We start from the raw sequence: 20810 nt of genomic DNA, 5'->3' as shown, positions 1-20810 counted from the left end.
AAGTTCTGTTAAGACCTTAGTAGTCCACAAGACCATCAGGCCTCAACGTTCCTGTCTGGATTGATTGTGTGCATCTGCTACCATTTCTAGATGTGATTAAATCCCCAGTCCTCAGGCTTTCAGTAATTGTTGTTTTCTAAGTTCTTTCAAGCTGCTTAAGAAACTTCATCTCTCCTCTTGTTTATTTTGTCTGATGATTTCAGTTTTGGCTTAATCTCCACTTTCCCTTCCAAGCTTTTTTGAATCTCATATTAGGAAGCATTCTCCTGTGACAGTCATTTTGTAATTTTCCTTTAAATATTTTCTGCATTTGAATCCTATTTGTTTCTGTCTTACCTCTGGTGATGAGATGAAACTTATGAAATATTTTCATCGTCACTCCAAAAGAAGGTAACACAATGATTATAACAAAGAAGGGAGGAAAAAAAATCGAACATTATGAACTTTGGCAGTCCATTATTTGTCCCATTTAATGCTGTTTCATTTTATATACAGCAATGATACTGAGTATATATTATCTAAATCTCATTAGGTGTGTCTAAAAAACAGAACCTCTGTACAGAATTGTAGATCCAAGTGAGATTATTTTCGGTTGATCTTTGCTTTGATTTTTCACAAGTAGTGATAAGAGTCCACTCATTGTCTGGTTCTTTTGTGCCATTTTCATGTTTTATACATTCTGAATTTCCCTCTTCATGATTTGTGTTCAGGAATAGTTATCCCATTAGTTTATAAGACTTAAAGTCATAACATTTCTATGAAAAATCTTGATGCAAATAATTTGATCTCTAATCAAAATGTCATAGAGAAAACATAACAATAACATAAATATCTCTATCTCACATACACGCACACAAACATACACACACATACACACATGAGTGATAAAGATTCTTTACCTACCCAACATTAGATAGCCTCCTCTTACCTCTCTTTCTGTCTAAACCTTTCCTTTGGGCTTCATCCTCAAGTCTAAGTGTGTCTAATAAGAACCCTCATAAATATGCCTCTTGTGGGTCCCTCATCTTTCCTATTAGAGCAATCTGCCCTGCCTTCTGCAAGCAAGCTGCTGGGGGGGGGAGGGGTTAACAAGAATTGTACCTATCCTTAATATTCCCTGTTGGTAGCTTTCTCTGGCTTCACCCTCTTGTGTTCTGTTTATAAAGCCCCACTTATCCTTGGTGTATTTAGAACATAGCCCTGTTTTGCACTGAGATCTTATTTGAAGAGTTACTGGGTAAAAAACAGTTTTTGACCATTTAAACTAGTAAATGGGTATTCCTTTTAAACATCACTGAATAAAACTTAGTTTGTGAGAAGTTAAACACTCTCATTTTTTTTCATCTTTCCCTAAACCAATTATTAACTAAAGAATATGCACTCAACAAACACTGCTAATTAAGTATTTATCCTTCTATGTGTTAACTTATTTCAGTACTAAGACACATTAAAATAAATGCCTTTATGGAAGAAAAATATATAATTGACTACACAGTCCTCCAAAACTTAGCATGACTACAAAATTTTCTGAAGCAATTATCATTAAAATAAAAAATATCTTAAATATCACTGTAGATGTTCTCAGGAACTATGTCAATGGAATTCCCAGTTGACTAACAATCACAGTTAAACACACGCTGTGGAAGTTGTACCTAATTTATAAGGTGGCAGCTTCATAAGACTTGAAATGGAAAAGCTATTGTGACTCTATTTCTCCAGAGAGAGGCTGTACTGAGGAAGCCATCATGGAAAGAAAATTGATGTCAGCTCAACAGCATCTGACTTGAAGAGGAAAAAAATAGCTACATAGAAAGGTTTTTCAAATTTAGCTTTTTTGTGGCAAAAAAAGTTGTAAAGAAATAAAGGGCAGCCACAAAGAGTCTTTTGTAGGATAAACTACAATATCTTTTAATTAGGCATTTTTGCTGTGTGTAGTCAATGGAACTATGAAAGTAAAGCAAGCATGCCTTCCTGAGGAGATGGGTGTTAGTTCAGGAGGGAAAAAAACATAAATTTTACATGTGAGATAAATGTGTTCCTACAGTAAATCTATACATACAGTTCATCTACAGCTTTAAGGTTTCTTAGTTAAGATTATGATGATAATATGACCAGGCATATTACCCCTTGAGTGCCATGGTAATGAAAAATAGTTTGAATACATTGAAAACACTGGTCTCAAGGAAAGTGACACTTTTAATATCACATCATAGAAGAATGTGCTATCTATTATATGGAATATTTACAATGAGAAATCCATAGGCTATGATTGGTTCATATTTAAAAGTTAGTATATGCAGCTGGGCGGTGGTGGCACACGCCTTTAATCCCAGCACTAGGGAGGCAGAGGCAGGCGGATCTCTGAGTTCCAGGCCAGCCTGTTCTACAAGAGCTAGTTCCAGGACAGGCTCTAGAAACTACAGGGAAACACTGTCTCGAAAAACCAAAAAAAAAAAAAAATGTTAGTATATGCAGTTAGAACAATCAAGAAATGACCAGTGAATGTTTATTAGGAATAGTTATTTCCAGAATAAAAGTGAGAAACCTGGAAATTGTACCATTACATTGGCTTCAGTGCAGAAACTATCATTAAATATGTAAATTAGCAAATCACTAATGGACTTTCAACACTTAAAATATTAAAATAAATTGACAAAAACTGCCCTCCAGAGGTGATGAGAGAGTTAATGGAGTAGACTCTGATTACTTAGATAAAATTAAGAGACATTTAATATTTTTGAAACATCAAATTATACTGGTAACTCTTTAAAAGGCAATCAGTACAAAGAAGTAACAGAACAAAAAGAAGGGGAAATATCATAATGAAAATAGCTCTCAATGTTAGAAGTTCAGGATGTGTTATTCTCCCACCTGCAGTTTGGGGACCAGTGGGATGGTCTGCCAATCTTAGAATGTAATAGGTAGGAAAAGAACAAAAACCATAGTTTTTTATCTACTTATTTTAGTAAATAGCCTTTAGTAGGTAACCACACTTAAAAGGCTCCCAGCTGCAGAGGACAATGTTACAATAGTTTATTTTTGTGATAGGGAGAAAACAGAATGTATCTTTCATATTAATTCTGTCACTTTTCTGCTTATTTTTCCTTCAGGGACTTGGGGACTGTGGTGATAATCTGGTGTCAGCCATGGCATATGCTCTTTGTACAAGTCTGAAAGCAGGGATTTTTTTCCAATGTGTACTAGGATATCTGTGCATTTTCCAGTTGTTTTTGCCACAATCCTCTGGAGAAAAGTTTTCTATTTCCTACCATATCTGGACTATAGAGACACAGAGCTCTGACTGGATGAATGAGTCATAGAAAGAAATAATGTGCAAAACACTTATTAACAATTTGATGCAGGTAAAAAAGGAAATTAAGTTGTGCAGAGAGCTCTCCTGTAGATCAGAAGGTTCACTCTTATGCAAAGTCAAAACATGCAAGTTCCAAATCTCAGCAATCAAAAAGATCTTCCTGTATGAAATGGAGATACAGTAAGAGGCTGACTTGTGGATGGAATAAAACCCCAAAACATAATGTCCCAAACCGACAGAAAGAGTAAAACTTGGGCTTCCAAGATCATATTAGTATGAAAGTGCTAATTATATAAATGATTTTGTAGCATGCACTGTCTAAGTTGATGGTCCTTTGGCATGTTGATGCACACATAAAAGTCCCAAAATTTCTTCTGCATCTAAATGATATGACTGTCTATGACATGAAGTGCATACATCACACCACTGTGTTCTTCTGTAATCACTTTGAAAACTAGCGATTCTAAAGAAACATTTTCAAATGTAACACTACACATCAACTGTTGGATGTGTTGTCACATGTGCTTCTTCCTGAGGAGATCTGCTAAAGGAAGGAGACCTAATAAGTGCAGCTTTTTCCCCATTGAAGTCTCTAAAAGATAGAGTTCTAGTGAACTAAGCAGAGTGTCTCAGATTGTGACCTTTTTTTTGCCAAATTCAAAAGACCCTGTCAGGAGCAGTATTAGTTAGATGTCCTGTCACTATGACCAAATAGCCAATAAGAAGCAACTTGAGGGAGAGAGTGTTTACTATGACTTAATGTTTCAGCAGTTGGAAGAGATACAGTCCTTCATGTTATAGATGTAACTGGAGATAAGGTAGCTGCATCAGGGAAAAGAGAATGAACAGGAAGTGGGCTAGATGATGAAAATGCCAGGGTCTAAGTGCAGTGATGCACTTTTTCTAACAAGGCTCCAGCTCCTGAAGACTCAACAAGCTTCTAGAATAGTGCTGTCCTCTGGAAAGCAAGAGTTAAGTGCTTGAGCCTACAGAACCTTTCACATTCAGACTACAGCAGAAGCAATAAAGGTCTTGACATAAGTAGGTCTTATATTCACCACCATTTCTATTTAGTTGTGTGTTAACATTTGTCTCTGGTGGAGCCTGGCGACAGTTAAGAGTCTTGCAATTTTGGGTTTAATGAGTGCACTTTAATCTCATCAAACATTAATGTGAAGGCTCCTTGTAAGACATTATACGAATCACATAACACTCAGAACCAGAGGAGACTCAGAGAGCTCTGCTTTCCAAAGTGACAAGTAAGCATCTGTAGACAAACTGAAGATAAAGTACAGGAATAACTGGATTAGTTATGTCTAGATAGTTCCCCTTATTTGAACAGGGTCTAACTACTTAGCAGACTCTGATTAGCTCAAGTTCAGACGCTTGAAACAAGGTAACACTCATTAGTTACAACATTATGCTCTAAATAAGGTTTTTGTCTTGTTGACATTTTGATAAATTGGAGCTTATTATGAAAAAAACTGAAAAATTTATTTGAGAACTGTGAACCAGACCTAAACTACCTTAGTCCAAATAATAGTTAAACTAAACGAGACAAAAACAGCAGTTGGACGCCATGTTCTGACTTGTCTATGAATGATTTATTGGTGTTTGGGGGTTCCTGGAGACCACTGAAGTTCCAGGGACTTCTTAGAATGACGTTCAGAATTCGTAAAACTGTTATAGTCACGTTACACTTTATCACATGAGCAGCTTCAGATGAGAATAACTGCAGACAGAAGATACACATTGAAGAGCCCAGGAGAAACAAAGCAAAAGATGTCAGTCATTCTCTCCCAGTGGAAGCATGCAGGATGGGTAATCTCCTACCATGTTTGACAAGGATGGAGTACTGCTAATTAAGGAAGCTCACTCAACTCTTGCAGCCAGGGTCTTGTTAAAGAGATAGGTACGTCACTAGGGAATGCTCAAGTGGCAAATGTTTACTTCATCTATATTAGCCATGGAGTCTCACTGATACAGCATGACTTGGAGTCTCCAGATGAGTGAGATAAGACATGTAGTGGAGTACTAATAGAAAGTAGCTAATGGGTACCTAGTTAACACAGATACAAAACAATTTAGAAGGCTGACTCCAGTATCTTTTGGTTAGCTCCCTGCAGGGGAATTTCATTTGTATTTTAATAAATAAAGCTTGCCTGAAGATCAGAGAGTAAAGCAGCCCCGCTGGTCAGTTTTATAGCCCACACAGTGATAACACACACCTTTAATCACAGTAGCCACAGTAGTTGCCATAGAAACAGGGCGGTGCATGCCTTTAATCCCAGTGGTGCACACCTTTAATCCCACTCCTAGAGAGGGTTATAAAATGGGAGGAGATAACTCTACTCTTAGTTTTATTCTGAGATTTCTGGAGACAGAATCGCCATTTCTGACTGAGGTCAAGGTAAGACTGTTCCTGGCTGTCTTGCTTATGTGTCCCTGATTTTTATTAATCATGCCTCAGTTCCCCATATCATAGCGGTTGTTAACCTTTGGGTCACAACCCCACTGGCAAGCATCTTTCTCCAAAAATATTTACATTATGGTTCATAAAAGTAGCAAAATTACAGTTATGAAGTAGCAATGCAAATAATTTTATGGTCGTGGGGGTCACCACAGCATAAGGCACTGTATTAAAGGGCTGCAGCATTAAGAAGGCTCAGAACCACTGCTCTAATATAACATTGATTGTTAGATGATGTGTTTGACCATACAAACATGCTGAGTTAACCCATTCTTGTACTGTATAGTAGTGAAATATTTCTGTGTCCCACTGTCTCACATCTCATAAGCATTTTACTTATTACTGTCAACTGACTCAGTTATAATTCTATGAATTTGTCTACTGCTTAGCTCACATTAATTATCTCTCATATCCTAAGAGAAGAGGTTCTGTCTCTTAGGATACCCTTAAATGTCAATTATTTGACAGTCAGCCTTTAATTTTAAATAACAAATGAAATTTTTACCATATAGGAAAGTTTCAGTGAGTTTATTTTGGAATAATAAGTGACGAACGAAACTTCCTTCGTATTAAACATTAGTTTCACTGTCTTTCTTAGCATAGATGTCTCCTTATGCCTACTGACAAGTATAACTTTTAAACCATGCTTCAAGGTTTATTTGCAATTCCCTTCCCTTCGTAAAGCCTTCACAGGAAGAATTTGTGCTTCCTTAAGTATGTTCTCATAAGTTAATTTGCTTCAGAGACGCACTGCCCATATTCTACCTTGCAGCAAAGTTGATTTCAGGTGTATCCTTTTATCTAGATAGACACTGGCTTTTAAGAACAGAGACCTTGACTCTACTCTCATCTCTTACAGTACCTAGAATTCACACTTTAAGTGCTGCTTCGGGTTATTAGATTAAACTGAATATGCAGTGATTTATTTATATTTTTTTTTCTCAAGGTCACATTACAAAGCTAAAGTGCAGCTAAGGGTTTTGTAGCTGATGTCTAAATTTTTCTAATTGTTTACCTCAGTCTGAATCTCAGAAAAGTGGCATTATTTGCTTTCAATTTAGAGTAAATGAAAAGTAGACTAGACAGAGCCCAGAAGAACACAGTGTTCAGACCAGCTGTACTGTGTCTTCAACAGAAAAAGCTAAATTTTATAATTCTAGAAATGCTTCATCTTTCCTGCCTGTCCAATCTTTTGAAGATTCTCCTTTCAGCTTTGGGGATTTTTTTTTGTCCCTAGAGGTCTGAGAGTAGATGTATTTTGCTGACATCTATTGTCACAAAATATTTGGAATCAGCCTGAAAAATTTAAAACTTGTGAGAAGGTTAGTAACCACACTTCATTTTCTATACAGAGCCAAACTAAATATGAAGACATGGAATGGCACTGTAGGCATGCCACCCTGTTAAGGACCCAGCAAATGCAAAAATATTTGGAGTTATGAATAGGTCATGAATATTAAGAGCCTAAAATCAAAGTTTAAATAAATCGCTCAGATCTAAGAAAAACCTCTTTGTTTGTTCTTACAAATTTCTCCTTATTTGGGGCCATTTTCTGTCTTCTGTTTTTACATTTTTTACCACTCCATATTCTCAAAATTGGTTACTACACATATTTGTTTATGTGTGAATGTATGTGTTGGTTTTTCTGTGTGAACATTCATGTGGAAGCCAGAGAAGGCCATGTTGGGTGTATTCCTCTATTAAACTCCACGTTTATATTTTGAGACAGGGGCCTTTCACTGAATTTAGAGTCTGTCAATTTTGCTCAGATTGGCTATCCAGGAAGCCTGACATCCTTCCTGACTTTGATTTCCCAGTACTGGGATTAGCGGCTCACACTGTACACCCAGAATCTATTGCTATGCTTATTTTTTTGTTTTGTTTTCTTTTGTTTGTTAACATGAATGTTTGTACGCGAACTCAGGTCTTTGGGCTTATGCAGCAAGCATTTTGCCAACTAGACCATCTCCCTAGCCTCTCAAATATATCTTTAATAAGCATCTACTATGTGCATAACACTTCAATATGCATAAAAATACTACCACCAAGCAATTTGTTTAATCTTAATAAAGCTGTATGGAGCCATTTCTCAACATTGTCAAGGAAACTTGCTATTTTCTGGGAATATATACATGGGAGGGTTTCTGTTGTGTGCTATATGATAACCCTGTGCACCAGACTTTGTGTATTCATTAATTAAATAAAGTCTACCTTGTGTCAAGAGGTAGGGCTAGCAACTAGTTGACAGAAATTATTATAACAAATAAGAGACTTATGGAAGCTAGTAGAGACACCCATAGAAGTAGCAAGGAGGGATTTGGGGTGTGGTGGTCTCTTTTGATTTGGCAGAGCAGAAAGACACTATCTTTCAGGGACACTGGCAAAGAAAGAAGGTCAGCTAGTTGCTCCTCAACCTCTGTGAGCTGGCAGGTTTTCACCCCAGCCTCTGATTCTCAAGTCTTATTGATAATAGAACAATAGAGGTTTAGTTAAAACTGCATTCGACAACAGGGACAGGAGGCAGTTCCAGAGAGATATAAAAGTCCCCTAGGGGCTGCCCCTTTGAAGCCTCAATTATTGGCAGAACCAGTACTAGATTCAGGTGCAGTTGCTGTACTGGAAGTAAAACAACAGGCTTCCACCTCTGACTAATTATTACATGGATTTGGAGAGAATAATCTCCGATATGGTTTTGTGGTGATAATAAGCAGTGCATTTGAAGTTACAGAAAGAGTAAGGAAACAAGTTATCTGTGGAAGGAAAGGGAAAACTTTACAATGAGGCAGGAGAATGCAAGAAGGACGGGGATAGAGAGTCATGCATGCTTAAGGATGCTGGAAATCTATTTCCTGCTGAGGAAGCCTTCATTTGGAGGTAGAAATCAGAATTAAGCACTTCTTAAATAATAAAGAGATGACACCTTCAAGGCTTTCGCTGTGTAGTCAGCTTCCTTTGGTCTGAGAACACAATATAGCATCGCCTAGAAGCAAACACATTTTCTGTGTACTGGGATTAGGATTAATAATCCTAATCTGGAGAACAGTTACTAAATAAGAATGAGTTTTCTCCATAATATTACTATATAAATAACCTAGTAAGCCAAGAAGGGAAAAATTTCTCCCTTTACTACTTATCTATACATATTCTTCCCAAATTCTCAACATCTCAAATTTGTCTGCTTACCTCAAATGCATCTATTTTTAACCTGTAATATGAAGGTATTTGACAATTTTTGTATACTAGAAATGTTTTAATTTCATCATATATTTGAAGGTGAACTTGCTCACAGAATGGTGAGCTTAATATTGTCTCCACGTTCATCAGAATAACACATTTTTTGATTTAGCATATTTAATCTACATTCTTAATAAATATCAAAATAATAAGTCTGTGTGCAGTGCTTAGTACTCAGTAAACCCCACAATACATATAGACTGTGATGTTAGAACAACAGGTATAAACAGGAAACTTTAGAACAATTGCTTTCCATTACATTGCTGTGCTTTCAAAGTGGGTGCGAAGGTAAGATGAGGACTAAAGTCATGTTTTCCTTATGCAAGCATAGATATAACCCTTCCTTGGAAAAGCCTATGTTGTTAATACACCTCCCTACATTTTCAGGAGAACGTTGAAGGTGAAGACTGCAGCCGTTGCAAATCTGGCTTCTTCAACTTGCAAGAGGATAATCCAAAAGGCTGTGATGAGTGCTTCTGTTCAGGGGTATCCAACAGATGTCAGAGTTCCTACTGGACCTATGGAAATGTAAGGATGCTCATTGCCCTCTACATGCTGCCCCATGCTCCTGCTTTTTCCTTTCTCTGGTATTTTTGTTCTTTTGTAGAAAACTGAAAAAAAAAAACAAAAAACAAAACAACAACAACAACCAAAAACCAAAAAAAAAAAAAAAAAAAAGCAAACAAATGAAAGCAACCTTAGATAAAACTTAAACTTGTCCAGAAGGAAAGCATAAGGAATTTCCTTCAAATACTGTTTTTGTACTTTGGCTCAAAACATTTCATATTGTATGTGTGGCCTAGAGAGATAACTCAGTGCTTTCTGTCCTTGAAGTTGACTGGAGTTTGGTTTCTAATACGCACAGCCGGTGACTCACAATTGACCATAACTCTAGCTCCCAGGAATCTGATGTCTTCATTTGACCTCAATGGGTATTCACCCTCATGCACATACCTTATAGAAACACACACACCACACCCCCAAACAACTAAAATAATCTTTTTAAAAGTACTTTTGTAAATGTTAAGACTTAATCATCCTTGAGATACATACAACCCTTTCAGGTCCCCTGTGTGAAACAAAATGAAAATCATGTTGCTTTCATCCCAAGCACAGGATGTATGAGAGAAAACACACAATCACAATAGTAAATATTGCATTTCCATTCACAAATATAATCTAGGTGTCACTTAAAAACCTGCCTTGTCAGCTCTTCAGGAATAAATGAGACTGTCTTTCTAAGACAAACCCATGATAAATGTCTACCCACATTGCCTATCATGCTCCACATTGTCTGTCTTCAGAGAGCCATTTGTTCCCTGTAGAAAAATGTAAGAAAACCTGATTTGGGGGAATTGCCGTAGTCACCTTGTCTGAACTTTGAGGGCAGACCATATAGGAAGTAGGCTGGGAGAATAGACATTTAGAGTAAATGAAGACGTAGATCTCTTGAGAGAGACCCCAGAGACACTGTGGGGTTCTTCCTGGAGAGTTATTAATCAATTGTGAATAACAGAGTGGCGTGCCAGAGTCATGTTTTACAGACTGATATTTTGATAAGAAGCTCTCTCCCAAGCACTTCTTCCAGCTTCGATCTGCAAACTACTCCAGAGCACAATCATGAAATGTTGTTCTGTCTATATCGCTTTTAAGTCAAGTAGCTTTTGACTGTACTCTTGTGTCTGAGTGAAGATCTCTAGATCTTCAATGTATTGATTTCAAAGAAAACTTCAAGGAAACAATAACAAATGGACTCAAAGTCTAACTTCTTCATACGGTTTACAGAGTCATGCTTAACAGTTCCTGACAACTCCACTGCTAAATTTAAGTTTTATGGTTTGCCAAGGGACAGGGAAGAGGTCTCACTCAAGTCTTGGTCTTCAGAATCAAGATCCATAATCTTATTCAGATGTCTCAGAACACCTGAAGGACATCTAAAGTTAGATAGGGAAGCAGATGTCAAAATTTACTATTGTCTACTTAGCTAATAGCCTTTGACCTGGTTTGTTCTTTTCTTTTGAGCAAAGCTGTCTTAGATATCTCAAAGCTTTAAAGATGAACAAAAAATAAAATAAACAGTTTTCAATATTAATCTAAATTCTTAGATAATCTGGTCTTTATCAAGTTTGTCAAATTATCGTCTTCATGGAAAAATTTATGTGATTTGATTGTCTTAGTAGCCTCTTAAATTGCACAATAGTTGTGAAAGTACTCTTGACAATTAGAGCTGTACTGTGAGGCTATTTGCTGTCATTTATATGCAAGATGGCAAATAAAGGCATGGCACTCTGAAAAAAAAATAAAATAAAATAAAATAAAATAAAATAATCTCTACACAAAGAAAGAAAATTATTAGTTATAATTAAGTCTATACATTGTTAACCTTAACACCCTGGTTGCTATCAATCAGTTGCAACACCAACTATACCTTGGGCAGTAGTATTCTGAAACTGGTGGTGATTAACCTTGATTATCAGTTTGACTAGACTGAGGGTTGAGGACTTAAGTAGAGTACTCCTCTGCATATAGGCAAAGATGTCTAGATATAATGGATTCTCATTACATAGATGGTTTATCCTACTGATAGATTAAAATTTGAATAGACAATTGGGAGATGGTATTAATGTTGTAAGTGGGGCCTAGTAAGAGGAAACAAGTCCAAGGGAAAGGTTTTGGGAAGATGAATCAGACCATGGATTCTTCTACTCTATACTCTGCCCACTGGGCGTCATGAGTTAAATGGCTCTTCTCCACCAGAATCTGACCACCATGATGGTCAAATCTTCTGGAACCTAGAAGCAGAATAAATCCTTCCCACCTTAAGGTATTGATATTAGGTATTCTGTCCCAGTGGCAATGAAACTAATACAACTCTGGTGTCTTCGCTGGTAGCCTTACACCTCATCAAACACAACCTTGTCTTAACTAGACAGGATGGCTTCAATTGGAAGTGGAAGGTAGACCTGACCTTGACAGGGGTATAATACAGTAAAGCCAATCATTACAAAATCATTACTCATTTTTTATTCCTACTTTAAAGTGATTTCCTTTTCTGGGCCAGGCTATAAGTCCCCAGAGTACTTAAATCATGTGGGAAAGTATATATTCAGCTTTCGTATATGTTGTCATAGCAACATTCTTGTGGATTCAAATGACCTGGAGCCTCAAAACAAAACATTTAAAAAGTAGGAAGTATTGAAATATTGAATGAAAAAACTACTCTTTAGGTCTTGCATGTATGATTTCCTTTTGTCCTCTGTTTTATGAATACAAATGCAACACTTGTGAGATATTAGGTTTCATTAAACAGTTATAAATATTACTGAAGTGAAAAGTGTAAAATTCCAAGTCAAATTATGTGATAAATTATATGACATTATAAGCATTGTATGAGTTAGAATCAATTCCTATTTTTGGTTAAGCTCCCAACTTGCTTGCTATGCAAACATGAGGACCTGAATTAAAATCCCTAGGACTCATATAAATGGCCCTGTGTTATGGGGCAAGCCAATTACCCCAGAACTGGGGAGACAGAGATGGGAGGGTCCTGGGTTTGAAGGCCATTCTAACCAAATCAGTGCCAGGAAAGTTAGAGACTATGTCTCAAAACCTGAATGGTGAAGGAATTGAGGAAGACAGTAGGTGCTAATCTCTGACCTCACCACATGCACCCACACTGTATCTGCACACTCATATGCACAGACACATCTTCCACATGGGTATGCTCATGCATGTGTGCAAGCATGCATAGCTGGCCCTTGGAGTCACTTTTTAAGGAACAGTAAAAACTGAATATTACATGGGTTAACCAACATTCTCAAAAGCATCAATTAAAAAATAAACAATGGATTCTATGTGACTATACATGGTAAGCGTGGTGATATACACAACAGATACAGTCCCTATGGCTTTTAAATGTCTGTAGCTTTTCCCCACTCCTAATTTCAAAACCAGAAAGCTCAATGCTGGAGGAAATGAACTACTTCTGTATTTTGCTTTTGTGTGTGTGTGTGTGTGTGTGTGTGTGTGTGTGTGTGTGTGTGTGTGTGTTTTGTTTTTGTCTTTGTAACCAGGAACTGTTATAATATTTTCTTTAAGATTCAAGATATGCGTGGCTGGTATCTCACAGACATCTCAGGCCGCATTCAGGTGGCTCCCCAGCTTGATGATCCAGACTCACCCCAGCAGATCAGCATCAGTAACTCTGAGGCACGGAGGTCCCTCCTGAATGGATACTACTGGAGGGCACCAGCTCCATATCTGGGAAACAAAGTAAGTCCATTCTGATGGAAACTGTATTTTAACTGGCCTATCTAGAAAGTGAGTTTTAGTTAATATTTTTTAATTGAAATCAAACATCTACTGTATTAGGTTTCCAGGAGCAACATAATGAGATGAGCTGCACAATCTCCACATGAAATGACTGATGAAAAGTTGGAGATAGCACAAGTCTTTGACAGCTTTAGATTTTTATATTGGTTCTAGGCAAGCTTTTTGAAACAGTGAATATTAATGTAATCTCTAGAGTCTTTTGAAAAACATATTTCAGATGTTGGAGTAAACTATGTTATATTTATTTAAATATAACTGCCTTTTACAGTAGTCTAGGGTAGCATGTTTTACAAAGTTCCCCTCATCTCTTTCAGTTTTATTTCAAAATTGATAAGCAAGGCAGTTAGTTGCCTTTTCCTTCTATTCAATATGCACACTAATTGGAAAAATAGAGTTATTATGTATCTAACTCAATGTTTGCTGTAAGGTATGTATAGACTACATAATTTTTAGAAATTTGGACAGAGAACTACCCTGAACTTGCCATATTGAAAGCACATATGTAAAATACACACAGAGATGAACAACTAGAACAACCTTGAAAATTCACAGTGTGTGTATTTGTATGTGTGAAGTTTTTGCTATTGTACATGAAGTCTCTCTAGATGTATTTTTGGTGTTTAGGATTCTGTTTTCTTTTGCCAAATAGTTTGTTAGAAACTAAATTTAATTATTATGTGAATAATTTTCCTAGTGTATGAAAATTACTATCTAGTCAGGGATTAAGTTACCTCAGAACACCAGAAGTTGGCAATGGCAAAAGCTAGTGATGGAGTAATGACATCACCTGTCACCTCTGAGAACATATTAATACTGGTTATATTGAAAAAATAAAACCTCTTCATTGGTTAAGTAAACAAAAGTATACTTACAATTATTATCTGTATTACATAATATGTGAGCATTGAAACAAAAATGATAGTAGTTCATAGACTGCTCAATGAATAGGAACTGGTAATTTTAGCTGATTGAAACATTTTAACTCACAACCAGGTTCTTATTTTTAACAGGCTTCTAAATGCTACTACGAAAAGTGTGTAAACGAATAAAGTAGATTTTCAGTGAACATGTATTTTAAAGTAGACAGCATATGTCGCATAAAATTCAATAGCTGTAATAAAAATATAATTAAACTTTTATTTGCTAGGCCCTTTATGACATGAAGTCATTTTATCCTATTCTATTTAGAAACCTCTTATATGCCTGCCTTGAATTTCTTCTGCTTAACATTGCCAAAAAGTAGAAAAATAAAAATGAACTTCTTTTCTTTTGTTGCTGAAAGAGCTTCATGAAGAAATTTGGGTCAAAATCAGATGAGCTTCAAACATTTCTTTTCTCTTTCTTTCTTTCTTTCTTTCTTTCTTTCTTTCTTTCTTCCTTTCTTTCTTTCTTCCTTTCTTTCTTTCTTCCTTTGATGATACTATGTTAAAACTTAGCTATTTAAAGATAGTTACTAATAGAAATTACCATCACTGTATTTTCCATCCTTTCTTTTTTGGTCATATGCCTTTGCTTTCTGTTGGCTGAAAATCAAACTAACAGAAGGAAAGCAAGCAAGTGGGATATGAAGTAACATCAGAGCAAAGCATTTGGACATCCTGTTCATAGTAGTTTGATCCCAAAGATAACTTCCTTCGTCTGGCTGAGCTGTTTCTTCTAACCACCCACAATGAAACACTTCATATTCCGCAGCAGATCATTTTCACTTCACAGAGCTCTGCCTGCCAGTGTCCCCATTTCCATTCCATGAGAAAAATGATGGTAACAGAGTGTGCAAATTCTTTGACGACGGAAGGCATTTTTTAGAGTACCGTGGAAGCCCTCAGTGGTTTACTGTCAGCATCCTCAGTATGAATGAAACAATTTGCCTTAATAACTGAACCATATAAATTTTTGATACCACAATAATACTGCCAGCTCTCAGAAATTACCACAGTACATCTTAACTGTCATGTCACATCACGTAAATTATAGTCATGATGACACACTTAGCTTGCTTGATTTAATATCTTGCTAAGGAAATGGAAAATTGTAGGTCCTTGTTTGTAAATTCAATAAACTCTCTTCTCTAAACAGTTGAGGCTAATTCTTTTTTTGCCAGTAATTGCCATGTGAATAAGAGCCACTGCCAGAATCTGATAGGAATAGTACATCATGATTTTCTTTTACATCTGCTTAATCGCTGAGTTTTATTGATAGCCATGACCTGTAGACTGTGAGAACATGATGTTGTCTCTTCCTTCATTAGTGTTAATTCCCAAGGTAAAAAAATTATCCATGAGATATAATCACTTTTTCTTAAAAGTTAATGGGATAATAGCAGAAACGTTTTTCTACTTCTTTACTTATACAACTGCTTGTAATAGAGGGGAAAGATGCTGTGCCTGTGCTCCTGTAATATAAAGCCACTGCAGTTCTTCCTGCATCTCTTAGCACCTTACCACACCTGATAAAAGAGCTCCTTTCTGGGACACATGGTGACATCATATAAGTCACCGTGATTGTCCCCAAACTCAAGAATGCAAGCCACTTCAATAAAGAATACCTTTAATCCTATGAAACAACACTACTTTGCGGAAAGTAAGCGTCTTTAGGAGTGGTGTGGAAAATCCTTCTATGTGTTGCTTTTATTAGCTAATGAATAAAGAAGCTGTTTTAGCCCATGATAAGGTAGAACATAGCTAGGCAGGGAAAATTAAACTGAATGCTGCAAGAAAGAAGGCAGACCATGTAGTTGCCAGAGGGGAAAGACATGAGCTGCCAGCTGGAACCTTGCAATCTTGGTTTACTGATACAAATGTAAGGTCAATTTTGTTATATGTATATTTCTGCTCTTGATTAAGATATTGTGTTTGTGCAGTTCATTTAAAAGTATAATGTATAATTAAGAAATATAGGTTAATAATCATCTATAATAGTCAAGCTTATAGTCATGTTAGTTAGATTTTCTAGACGTACAGAGACATATTTCATATGGATAGCTATTTTTCAAACCTTTCAAAGACTACAGAATGTAGCATTTAAAATGTTTTAAGAGCTTAAGACTCTTGATGACAATGAGATACATCTGCTCCTGGCAGCACCAATTACTTCAAGAGGAAGTTGGGTATCGAAGAAGCTTCTTATGGAGTTTGTTAGCCATTTGGGCAACAAACTGCTCTTGCCTGGACTACTTGATATTATGTTGTATGAACTGGACATACAAACCCACAGAAAAATAACTTCTGAAGTTACCTAAGGAAGGTGAGACAGTTCTTTGGGGTTCCTGCTTCATGAAAAAGTCTTCCAGACATTCTGTAGTGCTCAGAAAAAAGTGACTGATAAACTGCCAATATAGCAGAACTGTCTTTGAAATTTAAAAGTCTGTAGGCTGAAGGTGGTGGCTCCAAGAATACAGAAAAACTTTGGGTGACTGTCCAGACAACAAGATGTCTCTGTTATTTCTAGAGTTTTGGAAGTTGCTTATGATGCATCTCCTGCTTACTTAGGTAATATTACATCCTTCTGGAGTCTTTGATGGAGTTGAAGAATAAATAGTTATAGTTTTCCTTAGATATAATAAAAGATAAAGTAGACATAAATATAACTGTAATTCTTGTTTAATACCTGCCTTGTTATATGTAATTTTACTATGTTAAAGTTAAAACCTTCCTTTTTATTTAAACATAAAATGGGAAATGGTATGGTAAGTCCTTCTGTCTATGTGTTGCTTTTATTGGTTAATGAATAAAGAAATTGTTTTGGCCTGTGATAGGGTAGGACAGAGCCAGGCAGGAAAAACTAAACTGAATGCTGGGAGAAAGAAGGCAGAGTCCAGAGACACCATGTAGCTGCCAAAGGGGAAAGACACAAGCTGCCAGCTGGAACCTTGCCCGTAGGCCACAATAATGTGGTAAAATGTAAAATAATAGAAATGGGTTCCTTTAAGATGTAAGAGTTAGCCAGAAATATGCTTAAGTTATTGATCAAACAGTATTGCAAATAATAGTTTCTGTGTGATTATTTTGGGCGTCTGGGCAACCAGAAAATGAACAAGCAGCCTCCTTACAACATGGAAAGTATGTGTGAATCATGGATGAAGTCCAGAAGATCGTAGCCGATTTATATACAGGCCACCATAACTATTTCATCGTCTCAACTGTGAATTAATTCCTCAATAGTAATCATGCCAATGTTTTCTCCTACATGAGCAGATGTCAGGCACCATTGACAGTTTATTTCTATGGGATTTTCCCATATCATTCTCAATTCTCCAAAAGGGTTAACTCAGCTGCCCCCTGGGTGCAGTGGGTAACATTTTATTTTCACAATCCTGGGCAAATGTTACTGCTTGTCTTTAGGGCATTTGTGCAAGTGATTGAGGTAGGGGAACAGGCAGATGAGGAGCACTGAGCTAGATAGAAGACAGAGAGCCCTGCTGGCTTTCTGAAAGCAGCTGCTGTTCAGAAACAGTTTGGGAATTTCAGAGTGAGGCTAATTTACTGCATTAGTAAACCAAATGCTACTGGAAGACTGAGAAAGTCATTTGCTTAAGGGTCCCCTAGTGGACTGAAATGGTTGGTGCAGCATCCAAGAGCAGTTTTCTGTGTCTGTAAAATTCTCCGAGAAGCTGCTTTGGAGTGCTTGTTTCAGTTTTTACATTCCTGTTAAGTTTAAAATTCTGTCTTTAAACATTACTGAATTAACCAGAGGAGACTTTTTTTTGACAAAATCACTCTTATTTTCGACATCATGTTGGATATCTTTGACTAGTTTAGAGAAACATCCATTAGTTTATGCTGCTAGTAATGACCATAGTCAGTTTGGGTTTAAGCTCTGCCTGATGAAGCCTTTCCATGAAGCATCTCTGGCAAATTCTTTTGTTGTACTCCCTAGGCGTTCTCTGGAGAGCCCACTTTACATCTGTGTACAGGAAGAAAATGAATGCTGGAATCACTCCAGCAGTGTGGATCTTATTACATAAAAAGATCTAAGAAAATACTTTGATTGATGGCACATTCTTAAACAAACAAACAAGGGTAAAAAAAAAAATACTTTGATTAGGGTGTTGACATATGACCCGTGAGGGGGAGTTTGTGTGGAAGTTGGAAGCAGATTTCAACTTTTAAACAACTCATTTGTTTAAAAAAGTTAAAACACTAGCAGTCATCTTCCACGCTTCTCAATATTGTTCAAAAGTGAAGTTCAAGCAGAGTAGGGTACTCTTGTCTGAAATCCAGAACTCAAGTGAGGAAGGAGCGTCACTTTAAGTTTGAGGTTAGCCATGTCATGGGTACATAGTGCTTCTAGGATAGACAGAGTGAGAGCCTGTCTCAAAATAATAAATAAATAAGTCACCAACAAGTGGAGTTTTGCTTTCTTTTCTCCACCAACAATTCCTTCTAACTTGAATCTAACTTGAACTTTGAATTAAGTCAAATGGATTAATTAAAATCACTCTGAATGTAGAGAAAGTCCTGGCCATAAAAGCTAAAAGGGTAATTCAGCTGGTAGTTTCTTTAATTTCAAAAATCAAAACCTCTCAAGAATGATTTAGAAATAGGCTGGGACCCAGAAAATATTTTCTGCCTGGAATAACTCAGATAAATCGTCAAGGATAAATTGAGTAAATACATGTTGAAACATGAATAGACCAAGGAATCACTCGTTGACCATAATCACTATGAAATCTGCTATGCAAAAGTACCTACTCCTCCCAAGGTCACCAAGAATAGTCTTAGAGCAAAGATATGTTCTTGCTATAATATTAGTCTGAGATAAATTACTTTATTTCTCTCAGAAAATTAGTATATAAAAGAACATTCTACTGTTCATGCACGTTTTGTTTTCCTTATTTTATGATGAAATGTAATAGGCACAAAGAACACTTTTATATAATTACCTGAAATAGTTAAGTTAGATAGGGAAACATTCAGTTCAATGTTAGCGGAGGGTTCTATCCCCCAATCCCACAATATAAACACAGAAACTATATTATTTGCTATACCATTTGGCCAATAGCTTAAGCATATTTCTGGCTAACTTTTATATCTTAAGTTAACCCATTTCTATTAATCTTTGTATTACCACGTGGCTGTGACTTACCAGCAAGGTTCTAATGGGCTCCAGTGGAGGCATCTACTCTCCTGCAGTGGCTGCATGGCTTCTCACTAATTGTGCTTACTCTCTCTCTCCTTAGATCTCTTTCAGCCTGACTATATTCTGTTAAGTCATTGGCCGAAAGCAGCTTCTTTATTAACCGATGGCAGCAAAACATATTCACAGCAAACATCACCTCCCACATCAGTTTAACAACAAGTTATAAGGGAGATAAAGTAGTTTTCTTAGTAGTATTTCAGTGTGAATAGGTTGTGGTTTGATAGACAACAAAACTAATAAAATATAGTATTTTATCATTAGAATTTTTTGGGGGGCCAGGCCAGAGGAATTCAAGGTCACTACGATTCTACACAAATTATTCCATCTAATATATTCATTCAGATGTGAAATTTTGTTTTCATGTGTGTTAATATACGCAGTCAAAATCACTGGCCAGTAAACCGAGATACCTCAACTAGGAAATCACAATGGGTATCTAGATGTGTGCTACCCTTTGCATTTGGGCACTGTTCGGACATTGATTTTTAACTTCTTTGAGTCATTTAGCTTTGGCATAAAAGTACTGAAGCAGCATACCCAACAGAACACTTATGAGCAGAAACAATAAGCACAATGCAGAAGACCAAGGCAGAAAGTTTGAGATCAATCCACCCTGGGCTATTGAGTGTGGCCCTATCTCAAGCAAATTAAAAAAATAAAGATACGAATTGCTTGAATGTGAAAAAAAGCAAAGAACAACAGAGATGACACAGACACAAACCTAAATCAGAAGGAAGAGAATGAAAAAAGTGTAGCGAAAGAGAATATTGACATGTAAAGAAATGTAAATAAGGATTCTGTGGTGATTGCAGTATCAGTAAAGTGTCTGCTGTACAAGTTTGAGCTTCAAATCTGAGTTCAAATCTCTAGTCTCCAAGTGAAAACCACATGGAACAATCTTCAACTCTAATCCTAACCTTTAAGCAGCAAAAAATAGGTTTCTGTAGCTTGCCGGCCAGTTACTCATCTAAATTGGCAAGTTCCAGCTTCACTAAGGAACCCGGTCTAACAAAATAAAGGTGGAAGCCAATTTAGGAAGAACAGATTGTATGCATGCAAACATATGCACGAATATACACGCAAAAATAATAATTAAAATTACTTAAATTTTTACAGAGGAGATATCAAAAGGCAAATAAGGTACAAACATGAGAATTCACATACTACGTATCAGTAACTTGAAAAAATGACAAAATGCAATACAGTGACTTGACTGGGGTAGAAAACCCACTCACTCCCTTTGGTCTTATAAGCAGTGCAAGCTTCTTTTCATACAACTTTACGTGGCTTGATATCTTTGGTTGAAACAAAACCTTGACCAGG

The 20810-nt window shown here is 36.6% G+C and overlaps 1 protein-coding gene across 2 annotated transcripts in view; it reads left to right on the top strand.

Annotated features, from left to right (window-relative positions):
* The window catches only part of Lama2 (laminin subunit alpha 2), a 594199-nt gene that overhangs the window by 264734 nt on the left and 308655 nt on the right, over positions 1–20810 (top strand). For both annotated transcript variants that reach the window (XM_038339597.1, XM_038339596.1), the window contains exons 11-12: positions 9405–9545; positions 13116–13289. In XM_038339597.1, the coding sequence (XP_038195525.1) occupies positions 9405–9545; positions 13116–13289 (315 nt within the window). The remainder of the gene's footprint in view (positions 1–9404; positions 9546–13115; positions 13290–20810) is intronic.

The sequence above is a fragment of the Arvicola amphibius genome, chromosome 8, assembly GCF_903992535.2.
Source record: "Arvicola amphibius chromosome 8, mArvAmp1.2, whole genome shotgun sequence".
Classification (NCBI taxonomy): domain Eukaryota; kingdom Metazoa; phylum Chordata; class Mammalia; order Rodentia; family Cricetidae; genus Arvicola; species Arvicola amphibius.
The sequence above is the reverse complement of the archived record's forward strand: the minus strand, read 5'-3'. Positions and strand labels throughout refer to the sequence as shown.